This window comes from Helianthus annuus, chromosome 3 (genome assembly GCF_002127325.2).
Source record: "Helianthus annuus cultivar XRQ/B chromosome 3, HanXRQr2.0-SUNRISE, whole genome shotgun sequence".
NCBI classification, from domain to species: Eukaryota; Viridiplantae; Streptophyta; class Magnoliopsida; order Asterales; family Asteraceae; genus Helianthus; species Helianthus annuus.
The window spans coordinates 110,646,242-110,665,512 of NC_035435.2; the positions used below are offsets into that span (position 1 = coordinate 110,646,242).

At 37.4% G+C, this 19,271-nt stretch overlaps 1 protein-coding gene across 2 annotated transcripts; it reads left to right on the forward strand.

Moving 5' to 3' along the window:
* The first annotated feature begins 1,330 nt into the window (after positions 1 to 1,330).
* LOC110872288 (phosphatidylinositol 4-kinase alpha 1) lies at positions 1,331 to 17,977 on the forward strand. 2 transcript variants are annotated; one of them, XM_022121061.2, is made up of 26 exons: positions 1,331 to 2,405; positions 2,485 to 2,826; positions 2,917 to 3,078; positions 4,044 to 4,214; positions 4,395 to 4,553; positions 4,697 to 4,824; positions 6,044 to 6,347; positions 7,080 to 7,248; positions 7,326 to 7,543; positions 7,638 to 7,796; positions 7,878 to 8,060; positions 8,818 to 9,357; positions 10,204 to 10,563; positions 11,060 to 11,274; positions 11,366 to 11,549; positions 12,059 to 12,195; positions 12,293 to 12,446; positions 13,192 to 13,458; positions 13,536 to 13,613; positions 14,105 to 14,152; positions 14,238 to 14,410; positions 14,517 to 14,712; positions 15,463 to 15,603; positions 15,781 to 15,989; positions 16,650 to 16,811; positions 17,489 to 17,977. In XM_022121061.2, exons 1-26 carry the CDS (start codon positions 1,503 to 1,505, stop codon positions 17,745 to 17,747), a joined length of 6,021 nt encoding a protein of 2,006 aa, XP_021976753.1. In that variant the 5' UTR covers positions 1,331 to 1,502; the 3' UTR covers positions 17,748 to 17,977. The 2 variants fall into 2 exon arrangements, with proteins under 2 accessions (XP_021976753.1, XP_021976752.1); XM_022121060.2 differs by having other exon boundaries at positions 1,503 to 2,405; positions 6,041 to 6,347.
* The last annotated feature ends 1,294 nt before the right edge of the window (positions 17,978 to 19,271 follow it).

The window sequence follows — 19,271 nt, forward strand, 5'->3', positions numbered from 1 at the left end:
GTTACCGTCTGGGTGATGCGAATGATGCTCGCGCGGGGTCCCCCGGTGTTGGTTACTTCGATTTCACCAATTTCTTCTACATGTTTGACTTGGACGTTTTGATTGTCCTCCCCCAACACTGCATTAGCGTTTATTCCAAAGCCAAAATCAGGAACGATTCCTTGACCAACCATGATCAAAGAAAAAACAAGTTAAGACAACTCAGAAAAAGAAGATGAGAGTGATTTGCAAAAAACCGGTGGGCGCCAATGAAGAAACACGTAACTAATTCGGTGGTTAATTAGTTTGGTTTATGTTTCTACCATAAGTGTTAATCTTCTTTGGATTTCTGAGCTCCTTAATGATCTGCTAATCCTGCAAAACAGAACACTGTTAGCTCGTTAAGAGGGGAATATGGGGGTTTCCCTCTTAACCAGACTCCGGCGTGAGAATAAGCGACTGTTTTGAGGAGATAATCAAGTATTGAGAGTGAGAGTAGAGATAATGGAATGTTTAACCTGTGAACTAAGGTCTCTATTTATAGCCGGAGAGGTGTAAGAGAATGTGGGCTGATGGGCCTTGGGCCGGAAGGCGACAACATAGCGGATATGCTCTTTGTCTCACTGGTGTCGACCGTTAGTGGCTTCTAGAAGTTCTCTGGTGCTGGCGCATCGTGAGGCCACGTGTCACTGTTGTCGGCCTTGTTGTCCCTCTGACATCAGCAGGTAAGTGGAGATCGTGGGGCAGGTGTCTCTGCCCTGTGATTGGTGCCACATAGGCGTCCTTACGTACTTTTTGCCTCCTGCACGTCAGACGATCGTGAAGCACGATTGAGCAAAGCCTGGAGGATGCGGATTGGCTCTTTTCATCTGCCACTTGTACCTTCGTACCTTGTGAAGTGGTCATGCGCTATAGATCCTGCGCGACCTTTGCTAAGCACGTTACTAGCCCGCGCATGATTATAGGTGTTGGGGACTCATTCAGAATGCTAAGTGTTGAAATCAATGCTCTTTCTTGTTTAGACTTCGCGCGAGGTCAGTCGTTACTGAAGTAACCCGCGCGAGGTTGGGATTGAACATCTTGCTGATTACGGAGTATGGTACTGCGCGCGACCTGGAAGAAGGTCTGCGCGGCTTTTTGGGACCATACCCCTTCAGGTCCAGCTCTTCTTCTACAGATGTGGTCCGCATACTACAGACATTTTACATCTTAAAAAACAAACAACACCTTAATAAACGATAACGAACGAATACAAACAAACTTTCCGTTAAACAGTCCATGAACAACTTGTAAAATGTTTGGTTCGTTTGCGTCCGTTGTTACAATGGGCATGGCATCCAACTACTCATTTCGGTTTATCAATTTACCTTGACAACATTCAGTCCCTCTACACTGAAAATTATTCTCCTCCATCTTCGTGGCTACCCTGTATCCTGTAATAACTAAACACTCAAAACCCTAGAAAATCCACCATGAACACCTGATCTCACTCCGAATCATCTTCAAACAAGCACAACTAGATCATGAAACCCTTGGTGGAGCTCTGCGATCTGATCGCCCAAAACCCTAGCCAATTCCCCGACAAAATCGACTGGATTTGCAACCGATGTCCTCCGTCAGACTCTTTCTCATCCAGATCTCCAACAATCACACCTGATCACCTCAATGCAATCCTCATTACAGCCAGATTCATCTCCAAATGCGGTAATTACAATGATACTCGTCCTCAAACCATTATTATTGACTTTATTCGCACAATTCCAGCTTCATTTGACCAGTCGCTCTGGCCGAATTCGTTCGGTACCTCTTCGATTGCTTCGTTTTATGCCGAATTGTTTGGATATGTATGTAAAGCGTGTGTGTTTTATCCGGAGTTTGAATCTGAAGTGGCTAGGGTTATGGGAGAGGTAGTGTATGCTGCTGTTAATGATAGGTTTGGGGATTTGGGGATTTCTAGGGCTTTTTTGAGTGCGGTGAGTGAGAATTTCCCTCCCGTTGGAACAACTGATGCGAATAAGTTGGTTACTTCGTTGCTTGATGGCATAGAGTTTGCGCTGCCGTGTGGTAGCTCGCCGAAGGGGATGATGGGGTCGAATTCGTCGTCGCAGAGCTCGCCGGTTAGTGTGAGTAATGTTGCGGGGTCGAGTTCGTCGAGTGGGGGTGTGGATGAAGTGAATTCGAGGGCTATTGTAGTTAATGGGGGTGGTAATGCTTGGGGGGTAATGGGGACTCCGAATGGTAGTGATAGAAGGGGGGTTGGGGTTGCTTACTTTGAAGATGAGTCGGTGGAGAATCTGGAGAAACAAGAGATTGCTTTTAAGTTGATTAGTCATATAGTTGATAAATCGAAGATCGATCCTAATTTACTGGAACGGGTGCATGTTATTACAAAGGATCAGCTCAAATCAGTTTCATCTTTTCTAAAGGTAAGGTTTGCATGTTATGTTTTGTTTAAAAGACTGGAACAATTTAAAACTAGTATTTGAATTTCTATTTGTTGGGCAGATAAGAAAGCGTGATTGGACGGAGCAGGGGTCATTATTGAAAGCTAGGATTAATACCAAACTTTCTGTTTATAAAGCTGCAGTTAAGTTGAAAATTGCTGGTCTTTCATCTCTTGATTCAGATGGTAAATTGTCTAAGAAATTGTTAATTGGAGCTCTAGCATTGTTGGTAGAAGCCGCCGAAGCTTGTGTTTATTCAGTATGGCGTAAACTGCGAGTTTGTGAAGATCTTTTCAGTTCGTTGCTTGATGGTATCGCTAAAATTGCTGTTACCCGTGAAGGTCATCTACTACGGGTTCTGTTTATACGGTTTAAACCACTTGTGCAAGCTACATGTGCTCAAGTATATATCTTTTTGTTAATCTTGGTCAAGTTCTGTATCTCAATTTACTTATCTCATGAATTGTTTAGTAATTATAAATTAACTTCGTAGGCTGATACTTGGGCAAGCAGTCAGGGAGCTATGTTTGAAAGTGTCTTGAAGTCAAGCTGTGAGATTATTAAATATGGATGGACTAAGGACCCACACGCAGTGGATACGTTTATTAAGGGACTGGCTGCAAATATTCGCCAACATAATGACTATGAGGAAGAGGTTGGTTATGATCTTTCTTAGTCTTCTTATTCGATTTTGATCTTAGATTGTTGAAAATGTTTCTTTTGTTGCTAAGCTAGAGAGCTTTGATCCTTTTAGTTGATGGTTGTTATTGTCATATTGTGTTATATAACTTATATTAGTAATGCTTGTAGAAACCATATATTTGTTATCGCTTTGAGTCATATCAAACTAGCTGAGCTTTTCTGAATAATTTTTCTTAGTAGCTAGGCAGTTAATGCGGTAAAATGTCGGATATCGGTCATGGACTGATATTTGAGATATAGGTTACCTCGGTGAGATATCGGTAATTTTAATATCATGCAGAATTTATATATATAGCAATTTAACACTAACAATTCGGTGATATATCGGTGATAATGTGATATATCGGTGATAATGTGATATATCGATCAATATTGCCGATAATATCGGTATCGATATTCTGACCGATATTTGACCCCGATATTTGACATGGGGACCGATAACCGATATATCACCAATATTAACTGCATAGCTTAATAGTATTCGCTGTTCTTAGTAGGTTATGAAATGAATAGTTTGCTTTATATTAAGTGTGCTGAATGGACTGTCTGAAATGACCAAAATTGCCATTTTAATCTGTTGATTATAAGTGCTCTAAATGAAAGTCCTGAATAACAGACTATTTTTCATCCAAACGTTTGAATTGTTGTTTTGATAAAAGACATTCAATATTAGACAAAACAATATCAGTAACTTATAATATAACTATAAAACAAGATCTATTGATAACTTAGCATAATAGTTTGGTAGATTGAACCATTTGTTTACGACTTTACGCACCTGATTATGTTTCATGTAGTGCTTCTTCACTTTATTCTCTTTGTTCTTCTTCATCAAATTTAGTGTTCTCATTGCACCAAGTTTCTTTATATCCATGGTAAAATTATCTTTATCTTTATGATCAATATACATAACTTCAGGATGTCAAAGAGAAGCAGGCAGTTCCTCTCTTGCAGCTCAATATCATTAAGTTGCTTGCAGTGTTAAACGTACAAGTTAAGAAAGCCGAAATTGTTGACATTATATTGCCTCTGTTTATTGAAAGTTTGGAGGAGGGTGATGCTTCAACTCCTGGCTCATTACGTCTCCGAGTATGATACTCATCTTAAATCATGTTTTCATATGGTTATATTTTCTATATCTTTAAATTTACTCTTTTGATTAAAAGCAACAATTTTTAGTCTTAATATTGAGCCTCTAGTTTCTTTGAACTTCAATGTTTTTTGAATACGTCAATGCATTCTCAAACTCTTTTTGTTGAGACACTGCAGCTTCTTGATGCTGTTTCTTGCATCGCGAGTTTAGGTTTCGAGAAATCTTATCGTGAAGCTGTTGTGCTTATGATAAGAAGTTACTTAAGTAAACTTTCTAGCATTGGATCTGCAGAAAGCAAAACATTGCCACCAGAGGCCAATACAGAACGTGTTGAGGTATGTATAATATAAATTTACTCACTTCTATTTCTATATTGGATAAGTTAAGTTGAACAATGAGTTTGTTTACATTGATCATGGTTATGAATTTTTTGTAATTAAGTTTACCATAGATGCTCACTGGTTCAATTACATTCAAGACTCTTCCTGCAGGATTTGAAGCGATAGCTAGAGGCCTTACAAATGCAAAACTTAGAGTCGACTTCCGTCATCGTCTTCTATCTTTATGCTCAGATGTTGGTTTGGCTGCTGAGTCCAAAAGTGGAAGGTAATTGTAGTTATTTTTATTTGTCATGTTCCATAATAATGCACAACATATGTATTTCAATCTATATTGCCTTTCATACATTCTTTTAATTAAATGTAGGAATTTGTAAATTTTGTTAAAAATCAAATATTTTTTTTTTTTTTTGAAATGTTTAGTTACTATAGAAGCATCAAAGAAACATAACAGTCAGGGTGAGCAGAAAACCAAAAAAAAAAAAAAACCTAACTGAAATTTACGGTTCGGTTTTGCATTTTATCAAAACCGAGACAAACAACCCAAAAAATGATTTTTTTAATGTTTGTTATTATATATTGATTAAGGAATTATAATTTTATTCTTGAATGTTAAGTATCTACAGTAAGAACATTACCATCTTTATGTTAAATCATTTATCCTTTGCCTACAAAGATAACAAAATTTAACATAAAAATTCAATGATTTTCAAGTTATTATAAAAGAAAATGTCTTAATAAAAACTTTGGAGAAACATAAAAATAGATTAGAAGGTTACGTTTATGTGAACAATATTAATTAAGAAGGTTAAATATATTAAATTAAATGTAAACATCTAAGAAAGATTCTTAAATCTTGGAGTATACTTTCTATTTTTTAATCGAGTTAATTACATAGTTAGTCCTTGTGGTTTGCACAAAATAACATCCTTAAGTACTAATAGTTTAAAATCACCTTCTAGGGTATTAACTTTTCATTTTGTAACGTTTGGATGTATTAACTTCTAGGGTATTAACATAGTTAGTCCCTATGGTTTGCACAAAATAACATATTTAGGTACTAATAGAATGTGATTTTAAGCCTACAAATAACGTTAATACCTTCAAACGTTACAAAATGAAAAGTTAATACCCTAGAATGTGATTCTAAACTATTAGTACCTAAGTATGTTATTTTGTGCAAACCACAGGGACTAACTATGTAATTAACTCTTTTTTAATCTTACGTAATTTTGTTCCAAAAATCGAACCAAACCAAACCATTGCTAAAACGAAAAAAACCGAAACCACATGGTCTTAAAACCAAAAACCAAACCGAACCGAACCGTGCACACCCCTACAGGACATTGCTTGTGATCAGGAAGAGTTGGATTGCATGTTTAAATTAACTGAAATACGCGTATTTGATCATAATTCATTATATTAGAGATGATCCAAAATTTGTTGTATGCAGTTGCCTAATTTATTTTCTTTCTGGTACGCAGCAGCGGAGCTGATTTTCTTGGACCTCTACTTCCGGCTGTGGCTGAAATATGTTCTGATTTTGATCCAACGGTGGATATCGAACCTTCACTCCTGAAGTTATTTCGTAACCTATGGTTCTACATTGCTCTGTTTGGCTTGGCCCCGCCTGTGCTGAAATCTCCAACCCCAGTGAGGCCGAACTCCACAACATTGAACAATGGAGGGAACACAAGTGCGGTTGCCCTTCAAGCTGTCGGTGGACCCTACATGTGGAATCCTCAATGGTCTTCTGCTGTTCAACGCATATCTCAAGGAACTCCACCTCTTGTATGTCTGATTGACTGAAGTTTTTTAGTTTGATCATTGGTTTTCATTTAGGCCTGTAAATGAACCGAACGAACACGAACAAAGGCATGTTCGTGATCGTTCGTTTAACTTTAACCGAACACGAACATATAATTGAACACATTTTTTTGCTCATGTTCGTTTATTAGGAAAATGGGCATGTTTGTGTTCGTTCGTTTAAAACCTAAATGAACAGTTCACCAACGTAAATGAACATAAACAAACTTAAACGTACATAATTTAACAAACAATAAACAACACAAAATGAACTATAATTGAAGAAACATCAATGAACACCAAGGGACATAAATTTACTAAACATAAAGGAACATAAAGTGATTTTTTATATAAACTAGTGATTAATTACGACAAATTCCAATGGAGAACCCATTTTTATTGCTAGAAAGCCCAATTACCAATTAGTTGTATTTATATAAGTAGTTAGAAAGTTCTTTTTATGTTTGATATTTATATAAATATAACTACTGTTGTATTTAAATTGTAACAAACATAAACATAAACGGACATAAATGAACGAACATAAACGAACGAACAAAAATTTGGGTTCATGTTATAAACGAACATAAACGAACTCCCCACCGAACAAGTTCACGAACAGTTCATGAACACTCAGTTCGTTTACAGGCCTATTTTCATTTAGTACTAAGTTAGGATAAGAACATGATTTTTGTGCTTTTTTCTTCTTTTTGTCAGGTTGTTAGCTCTGTGAAATGGCTAGAAGATGAATTAGAACTGAACGCCCTTCATAACCCTGGAAGTCGTAGAGGAAGCGGAAATGAGAAAGCTGCTGTAAGTCAAAGAACAGCTCTTTCTGCTTCATTAGGAGGGCGTGTTGACGTTGGAGCAATGGGCACAATTTCAGGTATAAATAATTTGTATTTTGTGTTTGGTGTCTTGATTTTGTGAAAATTATCTGATTGTTTTGTTGATAATTTTCAGGGGTGAAGGCAACGTATCTTCTTGCAGTTGCATTTTTGGAAATTATACGATTCAGCAGCAACGGCGGCATTCTTAATTGTGGTCCCAATTCAACCGCATCTAGAAGTGCCTTCAGCTGTGTTTTTGAATATCTCAAAAGCCCAAACCTCATGCCAGCTGTCTCACAATGCTTGATCGCCATTGTTCATCGTGCTTTCGAAACATTATTATCATGGCTGGTAAATTTTCTCGTATGCTTCTAGTATAATCTTATAACTTACAGATAATTTTATTTGTATTTTCATTTACTTACATAGTATAACGTGTGCACAGGAGGCTCAAATTTGTGAGACGGGAGATGCCGCAGAGCTCAGAGAGTCAACTCTTTCTGTCCATGCTTGTTTTCTCATAAAGAGTTTATCTGCGAGAGAAGATCATATTCGGGATTTATCGATTAATTTGTTGCCTCAACTGAGAGAAAGATTCCCACAGGTAAACTACATTTATTAAATTATCATCAGTTTTTTTTATCGATATTAATTTTAATGCAAACGTCCACATTTTTCCTTGCAGATCTTGTGGAAATCATCTTGTCTTGATTGTCTACTCTTTTCTGTCAATAATAACCCGCCTTCAGGTCTTGCAAATGATCCCGCTTTTATATCATCTGTCCGTTCTTTGTACCAAAAAGTTGTCCGTGAATGGATTATTATTTCACTATCGTATGCCCCATGCACCAGCCAAGGTCTTCTTCAGGTTTGTCGTATACTATTGACTATTGATTTTCTCTACACATTATTCTAATTATTATTCTAATTACATTTATGGGTGCTTAACGATAGTATTATTATTTTGTCTTTTAGTCGAGAATTTTCATTTACACCCCTTCATCTTTAAAAAGTTTGACATTTGGCCCCTAAACTTTAATAAAGTTATATTTTACTTTTTTAACCAATGTACACTACAATTGTTTATTCCTTTTTAAACGATTTACACTACAACCCCTGAACTTTAATAAAGTTATCGCTTTGAGTTTGAATTTTCTGTTACGTGAATTTTTTTTACGGTTTCGTAACGCTCCACGCGAGTTATAATTTGCAACGTTGTTTTTAAGTTGACTGATTGTTTTCAACGTTTTTTAAACCGTTCGTTTTTTTTTTAAATCGCCCGACACTCATCTCTAAATACACCATTCCGACGTGCTATTTTATCTAAACCGACCTGCTGCAATGTGAGGCCGCCATTCTTATCTTTATATACGTTTTGGTGTAAATTTGTTAGAATAACTTGGATTTGGTATACAACGGCGTAACTTTTCCATGACTTTCAAATGTACCGCCGCAATGTGGTTTTTTATCGTCACGTAAATGTTCCGTCGCGTGTTTTTTATATGTACGTTTTGAACCTGCAACGGAGCGGGGGTGGGTAACCCACTAGTTGTAAATAGTTTAGGCTTGTAATGTGTTTGACTAACTTTGGTTTCTGGTTGACTTATTTTGTCGTTGACTTTCAGGAGCAACTTTGTAAAGCAAACACATGGCAAAAAGCACAGCCTACAACAGACGTTGTTTCTCTTTTATCCGAGATAAAAATAGGCACCGGTAAAAACGATTGTTGGACCGGAACAAAAACCGCAAACATCCCTGCAGTAATGGCATCTGCAGCCGCTGCATCGGGTGGAAATCTCAAATTATTAGAAGCGTTCAACATTGAAGTTCTTAGCACTGCTATTGTGAGTGCCACAGTCAAGTGTAATCATGCAGGAGAAATTGCTGGCATGACAAGACTATATGAGAATATGGAGAGTGTAGATGATGATTCTGAAGTTGGCACGTCAGCACCGGGACCCGGTGGTAGCCTTTCAAGGCTTATAACTGGGTCGTTTCCTCAACCGACCCCACCCAAAAAGCAATCCTTTAGTGAGATATTACTTAACAAGTTTGTTCGGCTTCTTCAAAAGTTTGTTTCCACTGCAGAGAAAGGCAGGAGTATTGACAAGCCATCATTTCGTGAGACTTGTTCCCAGGCGACTGCACTGCTTCTTTCCAATCTGGTAAAAAATAGAAATAAGAAGGGGTTAATTTGGGTTATGTTTATCCTAAACGGGTCAAATGAATGAAATAAAGTTTTTAGCTAAAATGGGAACTATCATGGATCAGATGGGTTATGTTTATACTAAACGGGTCAGATGAATGAAATAAAGTATAATTTTTTATGTTAAAAGAATAATAGAGTAAAATGCCATTTTCGTTCTTGAGGTTTGGGCAGTTTTGTGACTTTTGTCCGAAGGTTTGTTTTTCCGCATCTGGATCCAAAAGGTTTGAAATCTTGCCATTTACATCCGGCTTGTTAACTCCATCCATTTTATCTCTTAAGTCAGGGGTATTTCCGTCTTTTTACCTATTTTGTTTTGTTTTGTTTTGTTTTGAATACCAATACATTATGCTAAATGCTTGTACATAAAGTGAAAAAGACCGAATTGCCCTTTAAGTTAACAAAAAGACGAAAATACCCCTGACTTAACGGAGAAAAATGGATGGAGTTAACGAGCCGGATGGTAATGGCAAGATTTCAAATCTTTTGGATCTAGATGCGGAAAAACAAACTTTTGGACGAAAGTCGCAAAATTGGCCAACCCTCGGGGATGAAAATGGCATTTTACTCAAGATAATATTATTGATGCAGCAACTTAGTTTTTTAATCAGATTTAACGCAATAACTGTTTATTAAATTTTTTCTAATACAATGTTTGCGGGGTAACCCAACCTGATCTGACCTGCTGCTATCCATACCAAAAGGCTCGTTTCAACCCATTAACCGACCTCGCCATTTTGCGACATCTAATATAATCTATTTGTTTCTAATATTTGTTAACTAATTGTTGGACAATATTTTTCAGGCTTCAGATAAAAAACCGACTGCGGAGAGCTTTTCACAGCTTTTAAGACTTCTATGCTGGTGTCCAGCTTATATATCTACACCTGATGCAATGGAGACCGGTGTATTCATCTGGACATGGTTAGTTTCTGCTGCACCGCAGTTGGGTTCCGTGGTGCTTGCAGAGCTTGTTGATGCATGGCTATGGACCATTGATACCAAGCGTGGGCTGTTTGCATCTGACGTGAGGTTTTTCGGGCCAGCTGCTAAGTTAAGGCCTCAGCTTGCACCCGGTGAGCCAGAAGCACCACCTGAGAAGGACCCGGTTGAAGAGATTCTTGCACATAGGCTATGGCTTGGGTTTTTCATAGACCGATTTGAGGTGAGCGGTCTATACAGCTATTAACAACCAGTTACAAATTATCATATTTCTTTTGGAGTAAAATGGTGTTTTCGTCCCTGAGGTTTGGCCAGTTTCGTCCAAAGGTTTGTTTTTCTGCATCTGGATCCAAAAGGTTTGAAATCTTGCCATTTTCATCCGGCTTGTTAACTCCATCCATTTTCTCCATTAAGTCAGGGTTATTTTCGTCTTTTTTCATAATTTAAAGGGCAAATCGGTCTATTTCACTTTTTATGTACAAGCATTTAGCATTATGTACAAGAATTGAAAATCCTTTAAAATAAAAAAAACACGAAAATACCCGAGAAAAATAGATGGAGTTAACGAGCCATATGAAAATGGCAAGATTTCAAACCTTTTGGATCCAGATGTGGAAAAACAAACCTTTGGACGGAAGTCGCAAAACTGGTCAAACCTCAAGGACGAAAATGGCATTTTACTCTTTCTTTTAATTGTCTGACCGGTGTTGTGTTTACAGGTAGTTAGACACAATAGTGTGGAACAACTGTTGCTTCTTGGCAGGATGTTGCAAGGGACTACGAAATTTCCGTGGAGATTTTCACGACATCCAGCAGCCACTGGTACATTTTTTACCGTCATGTTGCTTGGACTTAAGTTATGCTCGTGTCAATATCAGGGTAACTTGCACAAGTTTAAGTTGGGACTTCAGCTTCTAGAAGACAGGATTTACCGGTATTACTGTCTACTCTGTTGTCTGTTCTTTAAGTTTCATTATACTAAAACTAGTATAGATCGAAAACTGAAACTAACTTTCTGACTGCAGGGCCTCATTAAGCTGGTTTTGCCATCAACCCGAGTGGTACGAGACAAATAACGGGAATTTCGCACTCAGTGAGGCCCAATCTGTTCATGCTTTTGTCCAGTTTCTGTTAAATCAACGGATGGATGTTTCCCAAAATGATTTAAAAGTACAGGGTCAGGAAAACGGGAATACCTTGCTCAATACGGTAAAACAATCTTTGCTTCTTTATTTTAAATTTTGGTATGGAGTAAAATGTCGTTTTCGTCCCTGAGGTTTGACCAGTTTTGCGACATTCGTCCAAAGGTTTGTTTTTTGCATCTGGATCCAAAAGGTTTGAAATCTTGCCATATTCATCCGGCTCGTTAACTCCATCCATTTTTCTCAGGTATTTTCATCTTTTTTGTTAATTTAAAGGACAATTCGCTCTTTTTCACTTTATGTACATGCATTTAGCGTATGTACAAAAATCAAAACCCTTTAAATTAACAAAAAAGACGGAAATACCCTGACTTAACGGAGAAAAATGGATGGAGTTAACGAGCCGGATGAAAACGGCAAGATTTCAAACCTTTTGGGTCCAGATGCGGAAAAATAAACCTTTGGACGAAAGTCGCAAAACTGGCCAAACCTCAGGGACGAAAATGGTGTTTTACTCTTTGGCATATCTTGATGTAAGGGTGTTCTGATCATGTAATTTAAAATCGTCAACTTCAGAAGGATTTATATCACCCTGTATGGGGATCACTGGAGAATAACGCTGCTGGCAGAGAGAAACGGAAGCAACTACTTTTAATGTTATGCCAGCATGAAGCTGAACGGCTTGATGTTTGGGCACAACCTATTGGCTCCAAGTAAAGTTTAAAACCGTTATTTCTGTCATGTGAATAATTTTCATCTGTGGTAACTATTGATCCTAGACTTACAATGATTTTGCTAATTAATCGTTAGGGAAAACACCTCTTTTAAGCCCAGGAATAATTCGGAGAAATGGACGGAATACGCTAGAACCGCATTTGCAATTGATCCCAGGATTGCTTTCTCGTTGGGCGCTAGATTTCCTACAAACACTTTACTAAAGGCAGAACTCACTCAGTTGGTTCAGGTAGCTATATAATTATATTCATTATATATTCTTCTACAGTTGGAAAAAACTAGAATTAAGCCCCCCCCCCCCCCCCCCCCCCCCCCGCGCCCGTGTGTCAAACAGCACCAATGCCATGCCACCTCTAGCGACCACCAACACTGAAGTTGCGGCGTGTTAATGCGAAGAAATTAGTCCGAAATGTAAAATATAGAAAAAATAACTAAGTCGATATAGGACCCGTGCGTTGCGACGAATCTGTCAAACGGGAAAAATAGACGTAAAAACATTGAACCACACATGCACGTTGTGCCGTGTTAACGCGCAAAATTTTGAACGAAACGTAAAAACGTTGAACCACACACGCACGTTGCGCTAAGCTATGTTAACTTGCAAAATTTAGAACGAAACGTAAAACGAAAATTTGCGAAAGATGAAAAATATAGGGGACCAAAGTTAAAAGTAAAAAAGTTGTGAGGTTAAATTGCAAATAATGAAAAGTTTTAGGTTAAAAGTAAAAAAAAAATATGAGGTCAAAGTTGCAAAAGGTGAGAAAACTTCAAGTTGCAAAAGGTGAGAAAACTTCAAGTTAAAAGTAAAAAATCATTTTTTTTTAAAATCCCCCAAAGCATGAAGTATAACATCATCATGCAACAAAAAGTTGTTAATAGTATGTAAATGTGTAAGTTTTTAATTAATTCAGTTGAGAGTTACAGTTACTTAAACATGACAAATGGTTAAGAATCGTTTTCTCATTTGCTTGCAGACGCATATATTGGAGATTCGTATGATACCCGAGGCTTTACCGTACTTTGTGACACCAAAGGCTGTGGACGAAGATTCTCCACTTTTGCAGCAATTAACACATTGGGCCGCTTGTTCAATCACACAGGCGTTAGAGTACTTCACTCCAGCATACAAAGGTCACCCTCGTGTTATGGCTTATATTCTGAGGGTACTAGAGTCATATCCTCCATCCAGAGTAACCTTTTTCATGCCGCAGCTAATTCAAGCTTTACGATACGATGATGAGGTAGTTATATAGTTTTAGTGATTTTATTTTCAACTAGCTGATTTTAGTAACTAGTTGACTATTGCCTGTATCTGCAGAAATTGGTTGAAGGTTACCTGATTAGAGCTGCTCAAAGGAGTGACGTGTTCTCTCATATTCTTATTTGGCATTTACAGGTCTGCACAGTTTGCATCTGGTTTTCAATTTAAGAGTAAAATGACATTTTCATCCCTGAGGTTTGGCCAATTTTGTGACTTTAGTCCAAAGGTTTGTTTTTTCGCATCTGGATCCAAAAGGTTTGAAATCTTGCCATTTTCATCCACCATTTTCGTCCCTGAGGTTAGACATTTTATTAAAATAAAAAAAACACTATAAGAAATAAAGATCCACCTCTGTTGACTTTCTCCCCACTCAAACCCTTTAATTATCACAAAAATGTCCAAAAAGACGAAAATACCCTTGACTTAACGTTAAAAAATGGATGGAGTTGGATGAAAACGGCAAGATTTCAAACCTTTTGGATTCAGATGCGGGAAAACAAACATTTGGACGAAAGTCGCAAAAGTAGCCAAACCTCAGGGACAGAAATGGCATTTTACTCTCAATTTAATCATCATATGAATATGTTTCAACTTTTATGTATAACCGTCGTGTTTATTTACGACAGGGTGAGACCTGCGCGCCCGAGCAAGGGAAAGAAGCACTGTCAGCAAAGGTACATTTTTCAATCCATTAATATTCTGCGATGTGTACAGATTTATGATCTAATACTAAAATTCTGATAATATTTTATATTTCAGACACAAGCGTTTTTGGCTCTTCTGCCACTTGTTAGAGACCGCATTATCGATGGCTTTAATCCCAAGGCACGTGGCATATTTCGCAGAGAATTCGATTTCTTTGAAAAAGTCACATCCATTTCAGGTGTTCTATATCCACTTCCAAAAGAAGAAAGACGAGCCGGTATAAGAAGGTATCTTTCTTTTTGATCCATTCATTGCCACATTTTGTGTTCTTTTTTAAAGCACGTTAATAACTAGTTATATGATATTATGAAATCTGAATGCTTTTGAGCGCAGAGAGCTGGAAAAAATTCAGTTGGACGGTGACGACCTCTACCTACCAACAGCTCCTAATAAGCTTGTTAAGGGTATTCAGGTTAACAGCGGAATACCTTTACAATCAGCTGCAAAAGTGCCGATTATGATCACGTTTGATGTTGCTGATCGAGACGGAGATCCTAATGACATAAAGCCACAAGCTTGTATTTTTAAGGTAATCTTTAGTTTTATACGGTTTCAAAATCTGTATGTTATGACCTTTGCCAGATAAGTATCATATTACATGGTATCAGTTTCTTTATTGAGTTACATTTTATTTTATTTAATATTAGAGTAAATTACTATTTTGGCTTCTGAGGTTTAGTCAGTTTAGCTCTTTCAGCTCAAAAAGGTATCTTTTGACATATTAGACCCTGGGGTTGCATTTTGTAACGGTTTTAGCTTTTAACACTAACTATGTCTGTTAAGTGTAGGTATTTTAGTGCTTGTACACCTCAGGGGTTGTTTCTGTAAATTTTAAAAAAAATATTTGAGGGGCTATATATGTAATTACTCAAAATAAACTTGTTTATTAAAATCGTTCGTAAGTAGCCCCTTAAATTTGAGTAATTACACAAGTAGCCCCTTATTTTTTTTTTTAAATAACTTTGTAATTTGCACAATCAACCCCTGAGGCTTAAAATGACCAAAATACTCTCACACATGACAGCAAAAAGTAACAGAGTTAGTGTTGGGGGCTAAAATTGTTGCAAAATACAACCTCAGGGTCTGATATGTTAAAAGATTCTTTTTTAGGCCGAAATTGTTATACTAACTAAACCTTAGGGGCCAAAATAGTAATTTACTATTACTATTAAATATAAGTTATTAAATGACTTTGTCTGTCCTATAAATTTTTGCACCTTACTAAACAGATCATTTTTTCCAGTATATTACCTAGCTAAACATACCTTGTTTGATGCAGGTTGGAGACGACTGCCGACAAGATGTACTTGCTTTACAAGTTATTTCACTTCTGAAGGATATATTTCAAGCAGTTGGTTTAGATCTTTATTTGTTTCCTTATGGAGTACTTCCAACTGACCCAGAAAGAGGAATTATTGAGGTAATTTTTGTCAGACGTGATATCTACTTCAAGTTCCAAAGTGTTATTTATTTTTTTATTTTCAGTCTTATTATGCTTCTAATTTCGTAAATCGTAGCGTTAGACCAAAAACAAAGCATATGTACCGTTTTTGCAACAAACAATTTTATGTAAGACCCCTTTTTCTTGTGTGTGCAGGTTGTTCCAAATACACGCAGTAGAAGCCAGATGGGTGAGACCACCGATGGCGGTTTGTATGAAATATTTCAACAGGACTTTGGGGCAGTGGGGTCTCCAAGTTTTGAAGCTGCGCGCCATAATTTCATCATCAGCAGTGCTGGTTATGCTGTTGCCAGCTTGTTGCTTCAGCCAAAGGATAGACATAATGGAAATCTTTTATTCGATAGGTAAGTTCCAAATAATTTTTATCCACCATGATGCTTCTATTTAAATACCCCTTTTTATAGTTCTAGTATTTTAACTAGTGAGCTACCACCCACGCTCCGCAGCGGGTTTGAAACATAGATAAAAAAAGCAAAGACCTAAATAGTAAGTATAATAAAGTGCAAGGGTAAAAAATGAAAATTAAAAAAAAGAAACCTTATCAAAGTTGAGGGGCTAAACATGTCATTATTGAAGTTGATGAGCTAAGTTTGTCATTACCAAAGTTGAGGGGGCAAAGTTGGTTAATGTTGACAAAAGCTAAGGGGTTAAACATGTCATTATTAAAGTTGAGGGGCTAAATATGTCATTACTGAAGTTGAGGGGCCGTATATGTCATCACCAAAGTTGAGGGGCCAAAGTTGGTTGATGTTGACAAAAGTTGAGGGGCTAAACATATCATTATTAAAGTTAAGTGGCTAAATATGTTATGACCAAAGTTAAGGGGCTAAATATGTCATTATCAAAATTGAGGGGCCAAAGTTGGCTGATGCCAAAGTTGAAGGGCCAAAGTTGGTTGATGCTGACAAAATAACATATATTAACATGAAGCTATAGTTAATTACTTTTTATGCTCAAGAAGGAAATTAGTTACCATATATTAACATGAACTGTTGTGAATACAGTGCAGGTCATCTTGTCCATATCGATTTTGGTTTCATCTTAGAGACATCACCTGGTGGAAACATGCGATTCGAAAGCGCTCACTTTAAGCTGAGTCATGAGATGACTCAGTTGCTTGATCCATCCGGTGCAATGAAAAGTGAAACTTGGTTTTTATTTGTAAGGTAAGTATAAACACCTTCATAATCTTATTTTCAACATCACCTGAAGGTGAGTAACCCGTTGCTGGGTCAGGTTACTCACAAACATACTATTTCTCTAATAATGGTTACTGCATTGATTATGATCACAAAAACAATACAGTTACTACATGCGACTTTCAACAGTTTTCCCTAATTTTCCCTATATTTTCTTTAGAGTAAAATGCCATTTTCGTCCGAGGTTTGGCCAGTTTTGTGACTTTCATTTTTCTGCATCTTTGTTTTTCCACATCTGGATCCAAAAGGTTTGAAATCTTGCCACTTTCATCCAGCTCCTTAACTCCATCCATTTTTCTCCGTCAAGTCAGGGGTATTTCTGTCTTTTCTGTTAACTGGAAGGGCAATTCGGTTTTCAGGGGTATTCAGTCTTTTTACATAAAGTGAAAAAGACCGAATTGCCCTTTAAGTTAACAAAAAAGACAGAAATACCCCCGACTTGATGGAGAAAAATGGATGAACGGCAAGATTTCAAATCTTTCGGATCCAGATGCGGAAAAACAAACTTTGGACGAAAGTTGCAAAAGTGGCCAAACCTCGGACGAAAACGGCATTTTACTCTTTTTTCTATCTGACTCATTTAAAAGAAAACACAATCCCATTTCTTGCTGCTCGATTCCTGAACTTTGAATGTGTATTCTCAGCTTGTGCGTGAAGGGATACCTTGCTGCCCGCCGCTATATGGACGGGATCATAAACACGGTATTAATGATGGTAGAAAGTGGATTACCATGTTTTAGCAGAGGAGACCCGATTGGTAATTTAAGAAAGAGATTTAATCCCGAGATGAGTGAGAGACAAGCAGCAAACTTCATGATCCGCACATGTGCAGATGCATATGATAAGTGGTCAACTGCAGGTTATGATCTTATACAATATCTGCAGCAGGGTATTGAAAAGTGAAAACCTGCTTCTTTGGGGTGGTCGGTCACGCGACCTTACACTTCGTATATCAATTTGCATATTCTTGTTATTGTTTGTATTCTAAATTATTCAGGAATTTCGACATTTTTTTTTATCAGGCGAGTTAGGAGGTGAAATATTACAATCGAGTTCTTGTTGTCTTGTGAAAATATTTGTAGGAATTATATGGCTTTTAGGTTATAAATCAAGTTTGTCTCCTGGTTTGTAAATCTATATGGTCTGTGAGTTGTTATTGTTAGTGTGTCATCTGCATGATAAATATGTTACTTCAATATTTATCCCAAAACAGACTAGACATAAAACATAACTTGAATTGAACGATTTACAAGTAAATCAGTTGAAATTACTGCTGGCGCAGTGTGAAATGAGCCTCAGATTTGTAAACACTTGAAGAAACTGGATAACTTCCCCATGGCTGCAAAACGGGTTGGAATTTGCGAAATAGATAATACCGATAGGCTATGATTCGATAGAGATACAGATTCACCACTCAATCTACTTGTAGGGCAAAACTGAATAAGAATTTAGATATAGACACACCACTTAACTCAGACAACACCATTCAAAAGTGCCGAGTTTGAACTAGCATGGAAATCGATTTAACTCACAATCCATGAGACAGATCAACACATTTTTTCACTCTAAAAACTCACTATCCTCATTCTTGTGCTTTACAAATTACATATAGGAAAGAAAAGAAACTGATAACCTACCACTACCTGCGAACAAATCTAGTACTAGTCTTACGAACAAATCTTGTTGACCACTGGATTTGCATGGGAACGGGATTGAATCTTGCTGCCGAAAAAAATTTCACCTGCCTGCAGGGGCGATGCTTTGAAGGGGCCGGGAGGGGCGCCCAACCCCCCGAACTTTTCGGCCAGTGGTGTTATATATGTAGTTTTCGTATAGAAATTTTTGGGTATATATGTTTTTGACCCCCCGGTTCTATAGAAATTTTTGGGTATATACGTTTTCGACCCCCCCGTAAAAAATTTCAAGCTTCGCCACTGCCTGCCTGCACTGAAGGTTCGATCCGACATACAACCATACTGGTCATAATGTGAAAGAACAAAACTATTACACATAACCATGCAGACTGCCCAGCCAAGATGCGGATAATTCCAACGTTTCTCAAATTCACTTGATCGCATTGAAATTCATCGTCACAGCCTCTTTAAACGCAACAAACCATCATTCTCCAGAAATGAAAAGTGAAGATTCAGTGTAATTTTTGTGTATTTGGAAAATGTACTTTTATTCCATAATGTTTGTTTCTGAAAATCATAGGCGTCAAAGAGCCACATTTGACTAATTAAAGTCAAAATAGGACTTCAATCTGAACAGAAGGGTGCAACTACTCTTGAACACTATAATGAAATTGTATAATCTGGAAGCTGGTTTCAAAAAAGCATGCCTGAGGCACGAGACGATATGGAAAACGCCTCGGGCCTAGAGGGGGTGCCTCATGAACATCTGGGTCAACATCAGGGTTAGGAGGCT

Excerpts from the sequence above, each read along its gene's own strand:
- LOC110872288 (XM_022121060.2), top strand. The coding sequence starts at position 1,503 with ATGAAACCCTTGGTGGAGCTCTGCGATCTGATCGCCCAAAACCCTAGC. Across the intron at positions 4,215-4,394 it reads CTGGCTCATTACGTCTCCGA|CTTCTTGATGCTGTTTCTTG; the intron begins GTATGATACTCA and ends GAGACACTGCAG. Across the intron at positions 9,358-10,203 it reads CACTGCTTCTTTCCAATCTG|GCTTCAGATAAAAAACCGAC; the intron begins GTAAAAAATAGA and ends AATATTTTTCAG.